Consider the following 21,865-nt stretch of genomic DNA (forward strand, 5'->3'; position numbering starts at 1 on the left):
TGACGGTTTGAACCTTTTGCTTTTTGTTTTCATGCATATAGTTTCATTGCAAAAACACAAAGTCTTTCCAATTATTTTAGTCTAGTTTCTAGAGCAAATATCTTTGTACCCTTGAAATAAGACAAAACTTATTATAAGTCAACAATTTCTAATTATTAATGAAAAAGTACTAGATATGAGTGAGATAATCTGCCAGTGGAACAAAAACATTTTAGCTTATTCTATGGGAAAAAGTTCTTGTTCCACTGGCAGATTATTTCTCTTACAGCCAGAACTTTTTCATCAATATTAAGGAATTATTGACTTAAACCAGGAAAGTTACTTCTCAGTTTTGTCTTATTCCAAGTGTACTAAGATATTTGCTCTGGAAACTAGACTAAAATACTTTGGATTTTGTGTTCCTGCTGTGTCAGTTGTTTAATTTTCCCACCCTTAACGAGCCTACTTTTTAAATTGGTGGTAACCAATAAACTATTCTCAAACACATTAGGAAAAATGTTTTATATTTCCAATTGCACCCATAAGAGTGATGACTAAAGAGGCAGTGGTAAGGATTTACTGTGGTGGTTTTTGGAATGAAGAAAAAGGAGCCTAATCAAAGTAGTAATTTCCATATTGCAGAATAAAAGAAGATAGATTCAATTGAATCCAGTTTAAATTATTTTTGTGAAATGTATGGCTGTTTATGACTGATTTCTGATCTAAAAATGACACAATATAGAGAAAGGATAAAGTTCTTGCATCTGTTCCTAATGGGTTGTTTTGCCACTCAGCGTTGTCCTGTACCTTTAAAGCCGTAAAATGTTCTCAGTTTGATGTTTAGCTTGATATGGGAGTGTTTTTTTTTTCCTAATCCGGTTTTAAAAAAAAAGAGAGAGATATTAGAAATATTAATGAATTAGAGCAGATTCTCTCTTGTGCACTTGTTTTTCCTCAAAAACAGAAGAACTGTGATAAGCTGTCCCGCACTTCAGGTAACAAACATTAGTGAATGTGGTCTCTGAAGAGTTTTGAGTTGTTTTTACCCAAACAGTGTTTTATAGTGCTTTTGTTTTCTGTCCCTTTTTTCTTTTCTTTTTCTTTTGCTTTTTATGTGTTTTTGTCAATAACAGCAGTATTTGAACCCTTTTCACAGGAGAAAAAAAAATCCGGTTTAGTTTTTAGAAAACTTTTTTATATTTATGTGTCTTATTTTTATATTTTCTTTTATGCTTATTTATTACACATTGTAGTGTACATTACTGTAGTTTGAATTGATACAATAATATATTTTAGTATGAAAAAATACTCTTGAGGCAAACAAGAATCCCAAAATGTGGTTCTGGGAGATGAAGTTTGTTTTAACAAAAAATAGTAAAAAAAAAAAAAAAAAAAAGTGTACTCTGTAAACTTGACTTTTGTTTTAAGCTGAGAAAATAAAGGAAAAAAAAGACAGGAATGAAGTGAGAAATAGAAACTGTTACATGTGCATCCGTCGTTATTAAGCTACTGAATTCTGTGACTTTAAACGCATGAGTCGTCGCCGTTTTTATGAAGGATCTAGTTATGAAGTCGTTAATCCTCCTTTTTTTTATTTTATCAAGCCAAATCTGCATCGTCCCGCCGCCCTGTCTTTTGTTGTGTGCCAACTTTGTATTTTCCATTGTACCGTTGAAGGCTGCATAATGTTTGTCTATACAACCCTTTGTAAATCCACTGTCTTTTTGTATGGTTTTTATTTTAGGTTTGCTCCATTTTTATGACTCCCCATCACAATAAAATGTAAGACAGCATCTCTGAGTGACTTCCTGTCTGCTTGTGATTTGACACTTAGATTTACACAAAAAGTATAAATAAAATTCTGAAGTAGTGATTTTGCTCTTTTATTTGGTTTTATGTATCACATTATAAAAAAGATCCATAAACTATAAAAAAATTACATATAAACTAAAATCTGCTAAACAAACCAATCCCGAACCGTGCTGGAGAGTTGGTTTTATATACATTTGGATTTCTTTAAACAAAATGGCCAAACATCTCAATTTTACATCAAAAAAACATTCCTGGAATCTCATTTGATGCCAAACATATTAGTATTAAATATGTATTAATTTGTGATAATAAAAAAAACACCAAAACTTTATGTTTTTTTATTAATACCAATATATAATATTGTTAAATATTAAATATACTGCTCAGGTTCTTCATTCAGCAATCTGATCCAGAACAGGACAGAGGTCATTAGGGGAGCTTTCTGACGTGCGTTGGTCCAATCAGACCACAAGGTGGCAGTCACGGTCTTTCAGAGTCTAGTAACTGGATTTCACCGTAATGGTGCCAAAATCACCAACATTCATAAGCAATAAACTAAAAACAAAAAGGCAAACATCAAAGAACCCATTTATTTGACCATATTATGGCAGAAACTCACATTTTATCGATTAAATATATGAAAAATCCTCTTCCAAAAATTAAAAACTACACAAGATGTAAGCAAATGCTAATCTGTGACTTCAGTCAGTTTATTTATATAGAATAAAATTAAACTAAGATATAACTAGTTCACACCTCCTGATAAAATGGCGCTTTGAAAAGACAAAACAGGTTTAAATTCAAATAAAATCCGAATCACATTCAGATTCAAATAAACAGCTCGTTGGTAATTAGTGTGAAAAGGTTAGTTGGGTTGGTAAAAGGTCGATTCGCAAAGAAAAAAATCTATTTTTACTTACAAACAACATGAACAATCTCACACTTATGGGTGACCGGGACAAGGCATTTTATAAATGTAAACCAAAATACTTGTACAAAATGCAAAAAGTAAAAAAAAAAAAAACGGACACGAATGAAAGCATAAAACCGGGCGAACTGAAGCAGAGACTTTTTACCAAACAAGAAAATAAGACTTAAGTCGGACGTCAAAGTGCACACTACCGTTATTTTAGCTAAATCCTAATAAAAACATAATAGCCTATATGCAAATAAACTGGCATTGCGGCAACATGAACTTCATAACGCCACTCAAATATGTCCAAACACTACAAATCCAAAGATGGCTGAATTTGTTCCACATCATCTATTCAGTCCTCACAGATCTGCTGAGAAGAACACTTTGAGCTAATCTACAAAACAAACGTGAGGCTTGTCTGCTGAAGCGCAACAGAGCAAGAGTAATATCAGACCTGCGATGGCCTGCGGTAATTAAAGCTCATTTCATGCTGCTGCACATCGTGATGTTGAATACGTCGAGCCGTTTGTCAGAATTAATTGGCCAGCTCTTAAGCACATCACATCTGTCAATCATGCACAACCTTTCAGGCTGGGTTGGTCAGCAAGGCTCATGCTAATGAAGCTGCTGAAGTGATGGCTAAAAAGGATATGGCGGTGAGAAAAACGTGCAATACGTGGTTTAAAACTGCAGGATTAGTAAAAGGGAGGAAATGTCAAATGACTTTATCCACTAACCATATCCATATTTATTAACTATTTTACGTTTTTACTGGTGAATGTTTCCCCATTTAAGTTTTGTTAAACACGGAAACACACTGATCAATCTACATAATTGCGGAAGCAGTCCTTGTGTTAGCTGTGTCCCCATTACAAATATGCGCAAAACTCTGTCAACATTCCGCTAATGTCGAAAAATCTAAAGTTTGCAATTGCACTGTTTCTATTAAATGAGAAAGGCGATTAATATCACAGGCGAATAAGTTTGTTCTGGCGATAAGTTATTAAAAACGTCCTGTCATTCTCCAACTACTTCCTGTTGTCTTCTTCGTGGCTTTCGCCGCGGCAACATCCGGTTGTCGATCGTGTGACTGTGTGACGCAGTAAGTGTCCCCGTTGCAGTTTTGCAAAATAAACCAATTTTGATGTGACCAATATCAAAAAGGGTGTGAAAACATTTGTGGCTTCAAAGTTTTTTGTTTTTAGGACAAAAATGGCTCGTTGAAGTGAAGGTTGCGGACTCCCGGCCTAAACAGGTCAAACTGAGTCAGGATATTACAAAAACTATAAAACTGTCTGACCTTGTGAGCAGAAAGTTGGGGGGATACTCAAAATCTGATCCACATCTCCACCTGTGGCATCATTACTAGTGTTGAAAACAAGCTTCAAAGTTGACATTTTGAAAGATAGATAACATGCATTTTCAATAAAATACACATTTCATTAGGACCCATCTTTATCAGAAGTTCTGTTGGGTTCATATTGAAGCCTCCCCGTCTCAGCGGTCATAAACCTCCAGCACGCAGCAGGTTCAGAGTGTTTTTGTTTGTGCTGCTGAATGAGTTTGCTGCCTGTCATTAAATCAGCCATGCAGGGAGGAACACAGTCAGCCTGTCTCCAGCTTCCCTGTGGCGGCTGTTCACCGATCTCGATCTGCTCCTGACTCTGTCAAACCGACTCTTCTTTTCTGCAGACGCCACTTCTACATTTACCTCAATGAGTCTAATCGATGTTGTTATGCAAAGCAACTTGTTCAAGTGGAACGGTAATGAATCTCTAACTAACAACAGGAAAGAGGGCAGAAAGTGAAGGCAAAGGAAATGCAGTGATGTCTGTAGAAATTTAAAGAGCAAAACTTTGTTACCTTTTAGCAGTTCTGGATCAAAGGGAATTTTTAAATTTTTTTACTCATATATATATATTTAACCTAAAATTGACTTCATTCATTATGAATTTCACAACTTTAAAACATACAAAATCAACAAAAATAAAAAATGAAAATTGGAACACAATTTACATGTATTTTTCTCCTTTTTGACTAAATCTGATAAAAATATCAAAATAATCTCGTACACCAGTTCATTTCTGAATAAGCTAAGCTGAAAACAGGATTTTTTAATTTTTGTCCAACAGAGCTGATTTTATTTGATTATTTTTCCCTGGAAAACAAAGTAGTGGCATTGATTAGATTTCTCTTTGAATGCTTTTAATGGCCACTGTACTGACTTTTGGTCATCAATATTGTGGATGTGTATGTAAAGAAATGATTGATTAATCAAGACTGTTGGCAGGTGCTCATAATATTGTACCTTATTGGTCTCTAAAGTCAGAATGATGTGGGAAACAAACTCGTTTTGAAACATTCCTAGACAACATTCATCCTTTAAAAAACAAACAAAAATGAACTCAGTAAACAACTTTATTGTTGAATGAAAAATCAAACCCACACACGCTTCTCAAAATTTTTTTACTTTGAGGCCATTTTTTAATCAGGAGGCACAAAAACAAAATTTAACTTGGTTCACTTCATTATGACCCTCAGTGTGTAAACATTTGCTTCTCAGCTGCACTGACAGAAACGTTTGTCCAGTTTCACTCAGTCTCATCTACAAAGCTGATCCAGAGAAAGAAAACACTGAACCAACCCAAACTTTAACAACTCGTCATTAAATTCACATCTGAACTTCAGAGTTTAGGATGGATGTAGTGCTGTTTGTTACAAACTTCGATAATTGATACACTTCTCGTCTTTTGCGTTGTTTTGCACATGAGCTGCACTTGAGAAAATTCATTTTGATTAGAAGAATGTCTGATTCTGTTCCTGTCTGACTCGCCTCCTCTCACAGTTTGATGCTTTGTCCACATTTACCTGCACATCAAAGCAGATTAGTGTCTAAGAATGGTCTCTGTGTGAAGCAAATGAGGCGACGGCGTTAAGAGCGGCTGCTGCTGCTGCTGCTCAGACCTCACAGCTGAAATGCATTAAGAAATCGAGGAAGGAAAGTTCCCTGCAAGCAGCTACAGGTTTTAGAGAAGTGAACAACCTCACACTTCAGCGTAGGGGCGGCGAGACGGACTCAGAATTTTATCGCAACATTTTGTGGTACTATTCCGATAACGATAAAGATTATGATAAAAAATAAACATATTACGTATTTTTTAGGTAGCTGCATGGCTGTGACTTTATTGGATAGCATTCGTCGCACCACAAAATATTGTTCCTAAAAATATTCTCATTTAAGAAAAAATGTGATTTGTCACTAAAATGCATACAACTGCATTTAATCATATTTCTGAATTTACTGATATTTATTGAGGCTCTGGTGGAAAAAATACTGGAGAAAATAACATTTAATATTTTTCATTTATAATTTATAATTGAAATTTATCATAATAAATCAAAATTTTATAAGGAATGTTTCACAGTAAATGCCCATCACCCCTACTTTTAGTTATTTAAGCTAAAAAAAAACTAAAGATTTTGAGACTATTAAACCCAAATTAACTTCAACTGACTTCTCCATTATTTATTTCAATAGTTAGGACAGTGTGGGAGCAAAAAGGAGATCATTGACAGCGAACTCTAAATTAAGTAGTTTAACCTCCGTTCCATCCACAACTGAAGTTTTTTCAGACTAATGCTACACCATTAAACTACATTAGTTTAATATTTTGATAGTTATGTGGAAAAAAATGAGACTCACAAGATTTTTTTCTTTGCAACAATTTTTATAACTTTCTGACGATCAGTAAAATCTTGAGACAGTCCTGCCGTGTGTGGAGAGTTCAGCGTCTGTTTGGAAGGACTTTGGGATCGCTCCGATCTAAAATCCAGGATACTCTACATGTTGGATTGTCTTAACCCAATATGGTGCTGATATTATGTGGACAAACGAGAACACAGCTCGTTGAGTGCGACGTGCAGCCAATCTGAAAGCGAGGAGAGAGAAAGACGGTGGGGAATTCAAAAAACAACTTCCATGGAGCTCCAGAAAGCTTGGTGGGCATCAGAGACGTCTTTTCTCTGTTACTCCACAAATAATCACTGTTGCTTCTTCCTTGTCGGCCATGTTTGTGTTCTCTGAATTCACGTTTGATCTCGTAAGATTTCCCATCGGACACTGAATGAAGTCTGTTGGTGGTGTGTTGATCAACACCACACACTGTAGGACCAAACATCTTTCTGATTCCTAATATTTTTTATCGCTGTGTGTAGTCTCTTACGTTTTGAAAAGTGTTTGTTCTGAAGTTGCTGGAAGAAACGACAGCAGCGAAATAAACCCTGTCGTCAACATAACAAATAAACCCTGTCGTCAACATAACAAGCAAATCTCTAAATTGCTTGTTATGTTGCTGTGTTTGTGTGTTTAATTGAAACAAGTCTCTGTTGTAAATGTGATCTCGGATCTCACAGAGACAACTTCTATGAATAGAGGCCCAATAATAAAGAAAATGCTGGTCAAAACAGGAGCAGAAACGGTGTTGGTTTGAATGCTGCCAGACTTTCAGAGCTTCAAATCATCTTTGTCCTGCAGTCATTTATCAAAGTGGTGATTTAAAAGATGACTTGGCTCAGCAATGCGCTCTCTTAAGTCCCTTCAAAGGGTGTAGGTTTGCCAAGTCTCCAAACTGCTGCTCTTGAAGAAAATGTTCCTCATTGCATAAATTAACCTTTCAGTTCCTAAACATAACATCATTCTAAGCTCTCACCTATTATCTTTTATGCTTCTCAATATTTCTTTCTCTTTTTTTCCACTACAATTTTGACCAGAAAAATAATCAAAGCCTTTGACTACACCCCTTGGTCCATTGCTAGTTTTCAAAAGATACCTCATGCTTCAGACATCCAGGCTCGGGGGAAACTGCTCAGTCTTACAAAAAGATTTTCAAACATTGGAATGTATCAAGAGATTTTTTTCCCTTCTTCAGTGCAAAAACAGGCGTCCTTCACACTCACCAAATTAGTTTTGCTGCTCCAGGCACGGAGTTTCAATCTAACTTTTAGCAAAGCGTTTTAGGATCATTAGCTCCAGGCTGATGAGACTTTTCCTCATTAGCTTCAAGCTAAATCCTAAAATGTCTGAGCCTGAAAATGACCTACTTAGTCATGACTGACCATTAGATGCAATGTACATAATAGCGAATTTGGTCACTTTTAATGAAACTTTCCCCCCATAAAACTTCTGAAACTGTCATCCCTCGTGGGCTTTAACAAGATGCAAAACGGATCCCAACACAAAATGCAGAAATTCACTTTGCCTTTGTGAAAACAACCGTAAAGATGTCAGTGACTGATACTCTTGCATTATTTGAAATTCTCAACCTAGTTTTACTTCATGTGACACACTCCGATCTATATTCAACCTCTTGTAAAACACCGTTTTCTTTTTTTTTACTAAACAATTTAACAGATGCTTGCTGCATCAACAGAACCAGATCTGTGGTTACAAATGTTAATTACACATCAAAATGTTTTACTCAGAGTTGTTTTTTCGTCTCCACAGTCTCTTGAGGACAACATCTCAAAGCACAGAAGCATTTTTGTCTCAGTTTGTCCAAAAATATATATATAAAGGAATGGAGTTGCTAAGGCAACTAAGATAAACCTAAACGCTTCACAAAGTCCATAGTAACATTTCACATTGTGTTTTGGTACAATGATTTTTAAAACGATATGAAATGCATCTTTATATTCTACAGAATGTGTGATTAAGTCAGGGGTGTCCAAAGTGTGGTTCAGGGGCTGCATGTGACCCTTGGATTGATTCTGTGTGGCCCAGCCAGCAAACATGGTTGATGCAGATGGAGACATTTTTATCTTTAATTTCTAACAAATTAAAATCTTTCAATGAAAAATCTTACATAAAACACAAAGTATGTGTTTTAATAAAAACACTTTTTGATTTCTCTTTGACTCAGTTAATAAAACCAGATTTACTTCTTTGTAGACTTTAGACAACCCAGATTTGCTTTTAATTAATTGATTAAACTTGGCTTAAGATAGAAAACATTTTTAAATAAAATCCTGTTCTTGTTGGCGATAATAGGTTTTATATATATATATATATATATATATATATATATATATATATATATATATATATATATATATCAAGGCCTAAAAGAATTTTCAAACTGGATGCCTTAAAATGGAAAACCCTTTTTAAATTTTGGATTTACACAGATTTAAACATATTTCCAACAAAAACTGACTTTGTTATTTAATTAAAATTATTGTATGCTTAGTTTATTGTTGAGCAATAAAAATCTTAAGATAAAACAATAAAAACTATAGTTTTTTGGCCTGCTAATTCTTTTTACTTGGTCCATGTGACAAAAAGTTTGGACAGCCCTGGCTTAAGTTGTGGAATAAATTTGGCAGCTGGTGTAAGAAACCAAAATATTCATTAAGGGAATTAAAATATGCACCTGGAAATTGGAGAAAAGTAAAACATTAATGAATATTTTGTGAAATCCCTTTAAACCCAAACACATGAATCTGGAAATCATCTTTACATGTTGCCACCAGGGGGCAGCACTTCACATTTTCTCCCCAGTACTTCAATAAAAGATTGACAACTTCAACATTGAAAAAGTAACAAAGTGAAAGCAGCAAAAACTTGTTGCCAAGACACAAATCCCACATTCCAGTTTCTGTAAAAATGCATATTACCACCTTGAAGTCAAACACTGTTGCCTGTTTGTATCAGAATATCCACAATTTTACAGTAAAGCAACAGAAACACAACACCAAACTGTTTGCTTTTGCCTTCGCCTTGAAGTTGAGCCACTTTTGGTAAAGAGTCCAGGAGGCTCTTGAGCCGAGCGACGAGTCCAGAGGGTCTTCAAGTCGTCTTCTTCACCTCCAACCCTGTGAAACAGCGGCAGCGCGTCGGGTCGGCAGAACTCCTGTTAGATAAAATACTCCTTTGGGTTCTGGGAGGACAGGTTCTGGGAGTCAGTCTGGTTGTTGAAAGGGAAGTCTGGACTGTCTTCCTGTTTGACTGTGTTCCCCTCCTGGTTTCGATACGTGTCCTTCCTCCGGTAGAGGTACCGCGCGGCGACGGCCAAGCCGGTCAGAACCACGAAGATGACGACCGCTATGATACCTGGAATTAGAATATCATGAAAATGTTTAATTCAATAAACAGTGTTTCTTTTATGGTAATCTGACTGATTGTGGGAGCAAATAAAAAAAGATAAAATACTGAATACAGTTTTTCCTTCCACTCAACTTTCCATTAACATACAGCCCTCTGAAAGTCTATCGTGACCTGGACTATAAAACCAGCCGTCTTCCTGTATGAGCCATAACATTATACATTAAAACAGTTTTTATTAGTCTAATATTTTCTGAGAGACTGAAACTTGTTTTTTATTAGCTGCAGGCTGTAATCATCAAAAGAAAAAGAAACACTTGAAATAAATGAGTCTGTGGGTTGAATCTATACAGGTTTAACTTACTGAATTGTTTCTCTTTTCTAATTTATATGCAGAAACTGTGGCATAACAGAACCGCAGCACATTTCTTTTATGCACAGCTGATTGAATTGCTAATCTAAAAATCACTTTAAAAAGTTTTCCATCAGTTAAGATCAAACCTGAGCACTTTAGGGAAAACTAAGTAGAGCTTAATAGGTTGAAGCAGAATTTAAAATCAGTTTAATAATGCATTAAAAAATGGCCATGTATTGTGATAATGACAGAGTAAGCTTTCTCAGCAGATTTCTGTAGTTCGATTAGGTTTCCTGCCCTTTGTGTACAGCAGGATTGAATGGACAGTTTTAAATGACTTCCACAGTTCCCACCTCGTAGAGTCTCCACTTTGAATCAATTAATGCTGGCAGAGAACCAAAGTTTAAATTGGTTTTAAATCGAGTCATGTCTTGCCCATCTCTCGCTCCAAACATTTTAAATGTCGCCTGAACAAACACATTAAAGCCAAGTTTTATAAAAGATGCTATGCCTGATTTGAAACTGATGGTGTAAGCAAAGGTAACACAGATTCCAATGCAGGGAGAGGCAGAAATGGTTTAGTACCTCCAATCACAGCCGAGTCGGTCCTGATGGCATTGACTAAAGGTTGACCTGAGCCCACTGAGCCGGACCGGTCTACAGCGAAGAGTCAGGAGGAACAAATCAGAGCAAGAGACACGTTAGAAAGACCAAAATAAAAAGCCAGAAGTCATCACCGAATTGAGGAGGAAAACGAGAGAAGCAGAAATTATGTACAGACAGCAAAGCAAGAGAAATACTGAAGCATCCAGTTAGCTTTAAACACAGAACCCCCAGTTGTAATGCATCACAACTGGAAATAGTTTTTATTCTCATTCTTTTAAGTTTAATAAAAGTATGATAAAAGTTTTTGTTCCCCTAAACTGCAAAAACACAAAATCTTACCAAATATTTTTGGTCTAGTTTCTAGTGCAAAATATCTTAGTACACTTGAAATTAGACTAAACTAATTTACAAGTAACTTTTCAGCAAAATATGGGAGCTTGTTTACAGTCAATAAATCCTTAATATCGACGGAAAAGTTCTGGTACTATTGGCAGATTATATCACTTCTACAGACATTTTTCCTTGTTATATGTGAAATAATCTGCCAATAGTAACACTACTCCACCTATCTTTGTGAAAAGTTACTTAACTTGTATTATATATTTGCACTAGAAACTAGACCAAAAATACTTGGTAAAGTTCTGTGTTGTTGCAGAATGTGAAAAGAGTAGAAAGAAAATCCGATCAACAAAACAAGTACTGAGGAAATATAGAAAAACAGAAGAAGAAAAAAATGAACCAGAACATAATTATGGCTAAAATGTTTCTCTGGAGAAATAAATGAAAATCTCATTTCATTGTTCTTGTAGATGTTCTGTATTTGACCCTGAATAAAATACTTTATTTATTTCTTAAGTTTAAATGGTAGGACCAGACACAATGACAGACCAACTGAATAAAGCAGCACAAGTAAACACAAATCAAACTTCTATTAATAACAGAAACCTCAAAGTTTGATCCCTAAGTCCGTGTTTTACCTGATATATGGTGAATGTTTTCAGCTGCGTAGGGATTGGCTGAGGCTGCAGAGCCACAGTTGGACCGAACCAAAGGTCCGGTGATGATGACGGGGCTGGTGTCTGGGTGGAGCAGAGCAGCTTTCAGAGGATTGATGGAGTTGAACTGAACTACTGACAGGCAGCCGGTGAAACCCAGAGAGGCCAGCCGTGCCAGATGAGGGTCCAAATCACCAGACTCTGCAAAAGAAAGTAAAAAATATACATTATTCTGAACATCTGTGCAAAACAGGTAGCAAATGGTGCAAAGTCATACAATATTGCAACACTGATATCTAAATTAGCATGCACATTTCTGTCTATTATATGTCTTTACATTTTAACAATACCAGTTAAAATGTATTGTTCCACTGGCAAATTATTCAGCAGAGACTGCTGTAAATACTAAGGGTAGTTAGCCACCGATAACTCTGAGCCGTTTCTCCGCCTTTACACATTTAGCAGCACATTCACAAGCATCATTGACAGCGTTAAGACCCTCCTCCTGGCTCTGATCGGTTGTTTTTGACTGGCGGCAGTAAATTTCTTCAGCACAGGGAGGAAGGAAGTGGAGGAGATCAATTTTTATTTTTATTCAACTAAAAATACCCCAGAAGTATTTTTTTTAAAAACAAAAAAGTTACTCAAGTAAATGTAATTGAGTAAATGTAACTAGTTAGTACCAACTCTGCTCCTGGAAGCATAAACGAGATAATCACCAAATGCTGACAGACCTTTAATTCATCATCGGCCTTCAATTCTTCCAGTTTCCACCTGTATTCATCATACAATGGGACAAATCTTCCCTCTCTGCCTTTATCTGTTAATTTCACCGACTCCTTCCTCTCCATCACTCATCTGAACTCCTCACTGCAGCGTAAACAGCAGCTGCTAAAGCCGACACAAACAGCTGCATCAGATGACTGAGAGCTGACTGTTACCTGAACACATCTGCATGTTGATGAGGAAACATTACAGCCGTCTCTCAGCTGTTGCTCTGCTCGCTACATCACGTCTCCTCCAGCCTCCCTGTGTTCCTTCTGGCTCCATTAGTTAGCCTGATGGATGACGAGGCTGGGGGGAAGCGACGGGAAATCCACGTCGCCGCTGCTTTTTCTGATTCTGATCAGAGTCTCTGCCGCTGTCGGGTTGACAGAGTGGACAGCAGGTTGTACGTCGACATGGCAGGTTGAAACGCGCCGCGCTCGTTCAGCTGACAACAAACCTGAGCTTTACACCAGACTACAATAAAATGAGGATTTATTAAGTTACCTTAAATAGAGCTGTTGTAAATTTAATTAAAAATGTACATCTTAGGGTGTTTTAAAGGATGTGCCACATCCTTGCCACATTTCAACGATGTGGCAGTACTAGTTCCTCTGGCAGATTGTTTAATTTAAAGCAAGACATTTTTCCCATATTAGAAGTGAAACAATCTGCCAGTAGAATTAGTACGTTTTAATCAATATTAAGGAATTATTTTCTCACAACAAGCTCTTTTACCTTGCTCAAAACATACTTGTTAGTTTTGTCTTATTTCAACTGTACTAAGATATTTGTACTAGAAATTACACCAAAATGTAACTATACAAAATGCAAGTAGTTAATATTACCCAACTCTGCAAAAACAACCGTTCATACACTCAAACCTAAAAGCAATCAGAGCAACCAGTTAACCTAACCGTTTTGTTTTTGGACCTTGGGACGAAGTCAGAGTACTCAGAGAAAACCCACATATTCATGGGGACTAAAAGCAAAAACCCACGACTTTCTTGCTACAAGGCAACAGTGCTAAGAACAACACAACCATGCAGCCTACTCGGTCTTTTCTCAATCTGTCCTGCAAGAAAAAACAATCCTAATTTCACATTCAACTCAGACAAACTAGTGAAATGTATAATTCTCCAACTATAATGACAGTCTCTTCAGATAAAGCTAAAATAAATGGGCGATACCCTTTAAAGCGACAGACTGGCTGAAGGCTGCGGCCTCTCAGCCCCTCATGTTATTTGCAACTTATATTTCAGACGCTCTTTGAAGGAGCCGCTTAAAGGAAACATGAATAAATCATGACGTGGTCCCTATTACTCTTGTCACCCTGAGCCTTTTACAATTCCCTGTCTACGAATGCACATTTAGGTGGATAAATCATAGCAAAGACACCACACATTCCCGACTCTTTCCAATAATGCAAAGAAATAAACACTTATGCACATGTGAGAAGTACAAAAATCCAAATTCTCTAAATACATCGCCCAGAGGCTAGACACAATGCTTTCTATTTTTTTATTTTGCGAGGGCAATAAGTGCAAAACAGAGTGGCATAAAGATTTCACCAGCATCTAAAACGATGCCCAAGCTTTTAAAAGTCCATTATGAAATACATTACAGCATTTTGCTAGACCTGGAAGGTGTGGCGATGTTTCAGCTGAAGCCAACACATGGATTGTTGCTTTTAAAAAGCATTTAAACAGCATTCATCAAAAACTTGTTTACTCAGTGATCCAACAGAGCTGATGCATTTTCGGCATGTGGAAATGGGCGACAACCTCACATTTTTACTTCCTGCGTCACGATTTCCATTCAGCTTGGCACCAATATGGTGCAACAAACTGCAGAAATACAAAATTTCACCAAATATTTGGTGTTTGAGTCCATCTGAAAAAAGACAAAACTAACTTATAAGTAACTTTTCAGGAAGATATGATGTTGTTTTAAGTCAATATTGATGAAAAAGTACTAGTTATAAGTAAAATAATCTGCCAGTGGAACAATAATATAAATTAAAAAATTTAAAATGTTTAGCTTATGGTATGTTTCAGCAATATTAAGGAATGTTTTACTTAAAATAAACTAATTTCTTGCTGAAAAGTTACTTGCAAGTTATTTTTATCTCATTTCAAACGTACTAAGATATTTGTACTAGAAATGAACAACAAATACTTGGTAAGATTTTGTGTTTTTTCAGTGCACAGAATAGAAGTGCCATGTTTCTACAATGCAGCATGTAAGTGGTAAAAATGGGGGTAAAATCAGACTCATCTGCTGCAGTTTCACAACGACTAAAATCTATAGAAACACAATCTTTTATTAATATGGAATTAATAATCAATTTTCACCCTAAACTGCAGGGATTTAAGCATTCCTGTTTTCATTATGAATGCATTTTAAATTGTTTATTTAACCTCAGACATAAATTCTGGTTTTTCTCTTATATTGGATAAACTCTACTGGCTAAGACTTTTTGCTACCATCACACAGTCTCTCTTTTAGCCATGTGCATCGTTCTGCAGCGTGGGGAGTTGAGGTCTGGAAATAGTTTGCAAGAACCAAGAGAATTGATCTTTTACTTTAAGACTAAAAATCTTTCTGGCCAAGGCAATGCATTGTGAAGAACTCCCAGAAAGTCCTCATCGGTCCAGCGCAGTAACCAGGTCCATTTTAAATTATGACAAGTCATCAAATATTTGCTAGACATGACACAAAGAAAAGCTTTGTACAGAGCAGAGCTGCCAGAACAGAAAGGCGTCCTTTTGTTTCTCCAGGCATCTGGGAACGTTTTCTTGTTTTTTCATAGAATGAGTCGGCTTTCACTGAAGATTAATTATTTAAAATTCACCCATCTCTGTTAAATATGTTTATTTTCATTCTTCTTTTGAGCTAATTTTCACCTATAAAAGTGGTTTTCAGCTTGATTGAACAAACGCAGAAAGGTTTTTGAGGGTTTTAGAGTATTGGAAAATTGTCAAAAAGTGTAAGTCATGAAAAGAACCCAAGTGCAGAAGGTACATTGTCCAAATGAGCTGCTGTGTACTACAATGGAGAAATAGGGCCTTACTAAGAAAAAAAACAGAATAAAGTCATAAAAATATGAGAACAAAATCAAAATTATATGAGAATAAAGTTGTAAGCATACCAGAAAAGTCATAACATTAACAGAATAAAGTCGTAATGTTAAGTATGCTTGTATTATTTCTTTATTGTTCTAATTTTGACTTTATTCTCGTAGTTTTATTACTTTATTCTCAGAGTTTATTTTATTTTATGAGTGTGGTCCTAATACTCAATCACTGTTTACAAACTGGAGTGGTGCAAAAAAAAAGTTTTTCCATTGCAGTTTTTCAAAATCCACAAATCTCTTATAACGCAAAAACTTGCAATGGAAAAAAACATATATTTATTTTAACATTTCTGTGTTTCCATTAAGGAAATTTATCATTGTAACTCCAGTTTGTGCAATTTTAAGGTCAAAGGAAACACAGAGATGAACTGGGACTCAGAGAAATTATAAACCAGGTGAAAACTAACAAACTACTCAAAGAAAACTAAATCCTATGCAGAAGTAACTAATAAATAAACTAACAAAATAATAAACTAACATGGCAAGCTCTAAGAAAATTTAAAAAAAATGACAAAGAATCAGCAAAAATTTTACTTTCTTTCATTCTTACTGCATTTTTGTTCACTGTTGTAAAAACATCTGAACAAAAAAGGAAGAACTGAGTCAAGAAGAAAGAAATGTTCTCTATAAATCATGTTTAGAGGGCTTTTCTGCCACAGAATGACTTGACACACTCCCTCCTCACACTCTCCAGTGACTCCAGCATGGAGTTTATGACACGCTGTTGCCGGGTAGATAAGCTTGTTGCTTCGTGACCAGAGTGTTAAACGGTTCCAAGGACTGGCCCCCAGGTGAGAGAGGAGTTTTATGTGACCCTGTCTTGTAATGTATATGTTATGTTTTTAGTTTTAATAAATGAAAAAAATCCTGTGTTTTGTATAAACTTGTATGTATTTGTTTGGTCAAGGATTGTACACACAGTCTAGGACTTCAGGAAATCTGGTCGTGGAGCAGAAGTTAAATTATCTGCACAATCTGCACTGCAAAAATATTACCAAGTATCTTCAGTCTAACATCTAGTGCAAATATCTTACAAGTTACTTTCGGGAAGATATGGATGCTTGTTTTAAGTCAATAATTCATTAATATTGATAAATAAAGTTGCATTGGAAGAAAGCACTTGAAACATTTTTCCCACGTTCTGCCAGTGAAAGTAGAACTTTTTCATCAATATTTAAGAATTATTGACTTAAAGCTCCTATTGCTTGCTGAAACATTACTTACAGGTTATTTTTTATATATTTTAAGTGTGATAAGATACTTGCACTAAAAACTAAGCAAAAATACTTCATAATATTTTGGTTTTGCATTGTAGGACTTTAATCAGGCATGTCTGCTTGGTAATCAGGTCAGGAAACAGGTACTTTTTTATTATAGTATTATAATCTTGACTCAAACCATTTTATAGTCCTTCCTGTACATTAGTACTTCACATATGTCCTGGTCTGGTCGCCTTCCCCACCTGCTCTGAACCCATAATGCAGCAGATGCGAGACATTTTGCTCTGAAGGCAACAACTGAGACCTGAGAGTTATCTAATAATATGGAGCAGAAATGTACTTTTTAAAGACTCTAAAAGTTCTGAGCTCTAACTCTGCTGTAACTTTTGGAAAAGCACAACATATTTGACCGTTTTCATTTCCATGGCACCAGGTGGTTTCTTCAAAGACTCATTGCTGGTTGTAGCGATAAGGATGGAAGTCGATTCACAACAACAGTTTCTTCAGAACAAAAAGAAATTTCTGAGCAACTATTTTTTTATCAAACTGCAAGAAATTATTAAATACTGTTGATTTTTAATCATTAGAGAAAATATAATATAAAAGAAATCAGCACCAGCTGTTCTAAAGTAGACTTTTAGCATTTTTTTGTGTGCAGTAACAATGCATTTAGTCCATCTTTTTCCTTTTATTCTTGTGAAAGTGGACCTGCTGAGTGTTGGAGGAGAGCGAACAAGTCTGAGTGCTTTAAAGCCAAAAATATCTACTTTCTGCTCTCACTGCCTCCTCACTTACCATGCACTTTGCCCAACACCAGCGACTTGATGGCATTAAACTCTCCGTCAGACGTGAGGTTGAAGTCTTCTCTGGCATTTTGATCAACCTAATGGAAAAAAAAAGAGATTTGAATTTAGTTTTTATGTGTATTTTTCATAAACCTTTCTGTATGTGCACACTGCAAAAACACAAAATCTTGTTTTTGATCTTGTTTCGGTGCTACAAAACTCTGCTTATTTCAAGTTTACCAAGATATTTCCACTGGAAACTAAAAAAAAAAAAAAAAAAACTTAGTAAGATTTTGTGTTTTTACAGTGCAGTTTAATGGCTTCAACTCAACAAAACTAAATTTATAATTAATAATCATTCCAGAAGTTTCCTGGGAAAATTATCTTGAGAAAATGCTTCTCAAGAGTTTCATGCTAAGTTAAAAAATGAGGGATAATTTTATTTTCCCCGTTTTAACTAAGTGGAAATCAAACATTCATAATTTTCCAGCATGACATGTAAATTAACACTTAATTAGGTTATCAAAGTTTGAAAGATCTTTAACTGAAAATTTGCTTATTCTGAGACTGCTAAGAAATTTTACTGATTTTTTTTTTTGTTGGTTTCTTTAACTTGGCTTGAAATCTTAAGATTCTCAGCTATGAAAAGATCCATAAGAAGTTTTTAAAATCAACTTTCAGATGTGATGTGAAGCACAGAAAGCATTGTACTTTGATTTTACGAATTCCCAGCCACACCTGCATTGTAAGAGCTGTCAGAAAATGAAAAGTGTATTTCATGTGAAGCCATTACTGTCGAGGCTAGTGACACTTTTTGATCTGTGCTTCTTCAAAATGACCATTAAGACACACATCTAAATACCAACATGACATGTTTAGTGTCAGGACAAAGCCTGTTTGTTTCTACCAACACAAACTTTAAAATAGGAACTTTTCTATACTCTAATTGAGCTTTTTGTTAACAAAAAAGCAGATTGGTCTGGACTAAAACAAAGGATCAATGTCTGGGAAAGCACCCAATGCCCACTGTTGAGTATGGTGATGGAGGCGTGATGCTGTGGGCCTGTTTCTTCCGGACCTACTGTTTTGTTTTGTTTTTTCACACTACGCTATCTGTCATAACTTCTCATGTGAAATGGCTTCATCTTTGTAGATAAAATTCTGTGTTAAAATTCTTTAATATCAAATCATCAAACAGTAAGTCTTGAAACTCACTTCTGATTCTTTGCTGAAATGCTTTTTTTATTTTTTCATGGTGGTTCATACTAACAATTAAATGGAACATTTTAAAGTGCAGTTTTTCTTTTCATGTGCTTGTTTTTTATTTTATTTTGTTGTCTTTGCTTTTCTTCTAATTCATGCAAAGCACTTTGAACTGCTTGTTGCTGAAAAAGTGCTATATAAATAAAATTTCTTCATAATAATAATAATTAATGAAACACTGACCAACATCTTCATATGAAATGATGTCACTTGACGAAACGTAATATCTCAATTATTGACCGTCTTCTATGACTTTGTATGTTTGTGTTTTTATCATGTAAAGCACTTTGAACTGCTGGATGCTGAAATGTGTGATACAAATAAACGTGATTGATTGATTAACTCATGCAGTAAATGTGTTAAATCCTGTTTAAAGTTTAACTAGATTATTACAAGCAAGGCCTCTTACAGCCAGTTGAACAAAGCTTGTTTTACTTTACCGTTACCGGATTTATTTGACCACCTCCATGTTTCCTGGTACGTTTATACTTAGCAGTCTGAACATGAAGCGCTCCTTACGTTGAGGCCAGGACTTTATTTTCCGCTCCCTGTCAGTCTGATGTACTGCTTTCCAGCCGTAATGAAACACCGTCTGTAAAACCCAAAAGAATCGCGAACAAAGGGAGCCCCGATAAGAGCCAGAACCCGGCGATCCGACATTCTGCTGGAGCGATTTCGCCTTTACTGGGTCATTTTTCATGAGGTCAGGGCGGTGGAGATGATTATGTCCACTTGAGAGACTGCTGGCCATCAGGAAATGGCTGCATGAAACCCCGCCCTGCTTCCTCAGAGCGCGTTGATAACAAAGCAATGATTCATGATGATGGAAGCAGACAAAACGAAGCGCACTTCATATTTCACTGCAGCCTCACACGCGGCGAATCAGGATGAGGTCACCTTGTATTTTATCTCACATTGTTTATAATTAAAGAGACATTCCAGCTACTGACTCCTGGTTGTAAGTGCCATCCTCATACATCAAACCCGGCTGCTGCGAACAAGCTGGGAGAGTTGTTGGATCCAGATAAGATTACCGTGCTTCATATTTCATTTGAAGTGTAATTTAATTAGTTGGTTGATGTATTTTGTTCCCTTAAGGCCTGCAGTCATAACATAAAACAATCCTATGCTGGTTTTGGGGATTGCTAAGAAGGACTTCAGTCCAGGACGGCAGGTTGCTTTTTAGCAGCTCAGACAGCAACATCATGTCACTACGCTGCAAAAACACAAAAGAGAAAGATTGTCTCTAGTTTCTAGAGAAAATATCTGAATATACTTGAATTAAGTTAAAGCAAAACATTTTCCCCTCTTGTAAATGAAATAATCTGCCAATGAAACAAATAAATATCAATATCAAGGATTTACTGACCATAAACAAACTCCTGTATCTTGCTGAAAATTTACTTACAAGTTAGTTTTGTCTCATTTCAAATGTATTAAGATATTTGCACAACAAACTAGACAAAAAATACTTTGTAAGATTTTGTGTTTCAGCAGGATTTAGGCGCTTAATAATTACTATTATTCACCGAATTTAACTTGATTGTACATAATTACAAAAAGGTGACGTGAAAAATAATTAAATTCAAAGCTTTATTTATGATTTATTTTGGAGAGAGAAAGTCTTTTATTTTGAAGAATGCTTAACAGGATCTAGTTTTGTCTTTTGCCATTACCTAGCCTTCTGTTGATTTCGGTTGCTTGGTTACGAACAGCCGTTGCCGTTGTTCAGCAAGTGTACCGTTAAAATCTGAACAGAAACTGGTCAGCAAATACGTCTGAGCCTCCATTATAATCTCCCTTTAGCCATTTCCCGAATCAGAAGCTACAATCGGAAGCCAACTTGAACTTCGATCCAGACAGTCAGGAACGCCGCTACAGCTAGAGGACCGGACTGACGTTTCCTTCTGTGCAGTCCCGTTCTGTTTAGGATCTTGTCAGAGTACGCATGCTATTAATGGTTTTAACCACAGTGCAAAGCAGCATCCGTATCTCTACATGTTGTAGACCAAACATGAAAGGAAACCTGACTAATTCATGTAAGTCACTATACTAGCCTAGCATAATACCGCCACTTCCTGGACATAAAATTATCACGTTTAAACAAGACACTATCACGTTTTAACAAAATATGTATCACATTTAAACAAGATACGCATCACGTTTACACAAGATACGTATCACGTCATAACGTGATAGCGCTTGATTTTTTTCCCCCCTGCGTGATAGCAATCCGCTTCCGTAGAAAACATACTTGTTCAAGAAAATAAATATTTTGTAGCGATTATACAGCGACCAGATGTCTGCATTAAGAACAAGAGATACAAAAAGTCATATGGAGAAGAAAGAAATCCATAGAAATCTTAACAATATTTCATGTTTATTATGAAAAATAAACACCAACATAAATTTAGATCGCTATTTTCTTTAAAGAAATGTAATTTCGTCTTGGAGAATGAAAAAAAAAATGTTTGTTTACCAAATCCTCTGTGCCTCCCACCGAACCACCCACACAATATATAATTTCAGCTAAGAGTATTTTATTATTCTCCACTTTAAAAAAGACATCACTAATATCTTTGTGAGGTAAACATCTTATTTTGCATAATACAAAGGTCAGAAACATGCATTAATGATAAACTACCTCCTCTCTCTCACATGCATAGGCTTCATGAATAAAAACATATTTTAATGTCTTACGTTTTAAAGAATTCTTTACATAAGTTTTAATTTAACAATCTCTGATGTTGCAGGTATATTAAATGGTGTGTTTTCCTCTAGTCGTATTTGTGAAAGGTCAAAATGTGGATTTTCATTTTTTTCTCCAACAATAAAGTGAAACTCTTGTCTCGTTGCCATGGAGACCACATCATATATTTTCTCGTCTCATCTCGTCTGAATGCCTTATAGCACTCCAACTCCACACTAATGATG

At 35.8% G+C, this 21,865-nt stretch overlaps 1 protein-coding gene across 1 annotated transcript in view; it reads right to left on the reverse strand.

Annotated features, from left to right (window-relative positions):
• Positions 1 to 8,840: 8,840 nt before the first annotated feature.
• LOC106961753 (contactin-associated protein-like 4) overlaps positions 8,841 to 21,865 on the reverse strand; it is a gene marked incomplete at its 5' end in the record, with an annotated part of 37,204 nt that continues 24,179 nt past the window's right edge. The window contains 4 exons of the mRNA XM_015055710.1: positions 8,841 to 9,815; positions 10,747 to 10,818; positions 11,745 to 11,963; positions 17,679 to 17,766. Coding sequence (XP_014911196.1) covers positions 9,619 to 9,815; positions 10,747 to 10,818; positions 11,745 to 11,963; positions 17,679 to 17,766 — 576 coding nt within the window. The remainder of the gene's footprint in view (positions 9,816 to 10,746; positions 10,819 to 11,744; positions 11,964 to 17,678; positions 17,767 to 21,865) is intronic.

The sequence above is a fragment of the Poecilia latipinna genome, unplaced genomic scaffold, assembly GCF_001443285.1.
Source record: "Poecilia latipinna isolate Pla-1442-1.1 unplaced genomic scaffold, P_latipinna-1.0 Scaffold1332, whole genome shotgun sequence".
In the NCBI taxonomy this organism is placed as follows: Eukaryota; Metazoa; Chordata; class Actinopteri; order Cyprinodontiformes; family Poeciliidae; genus Poecilia; species Poecilia latipinna.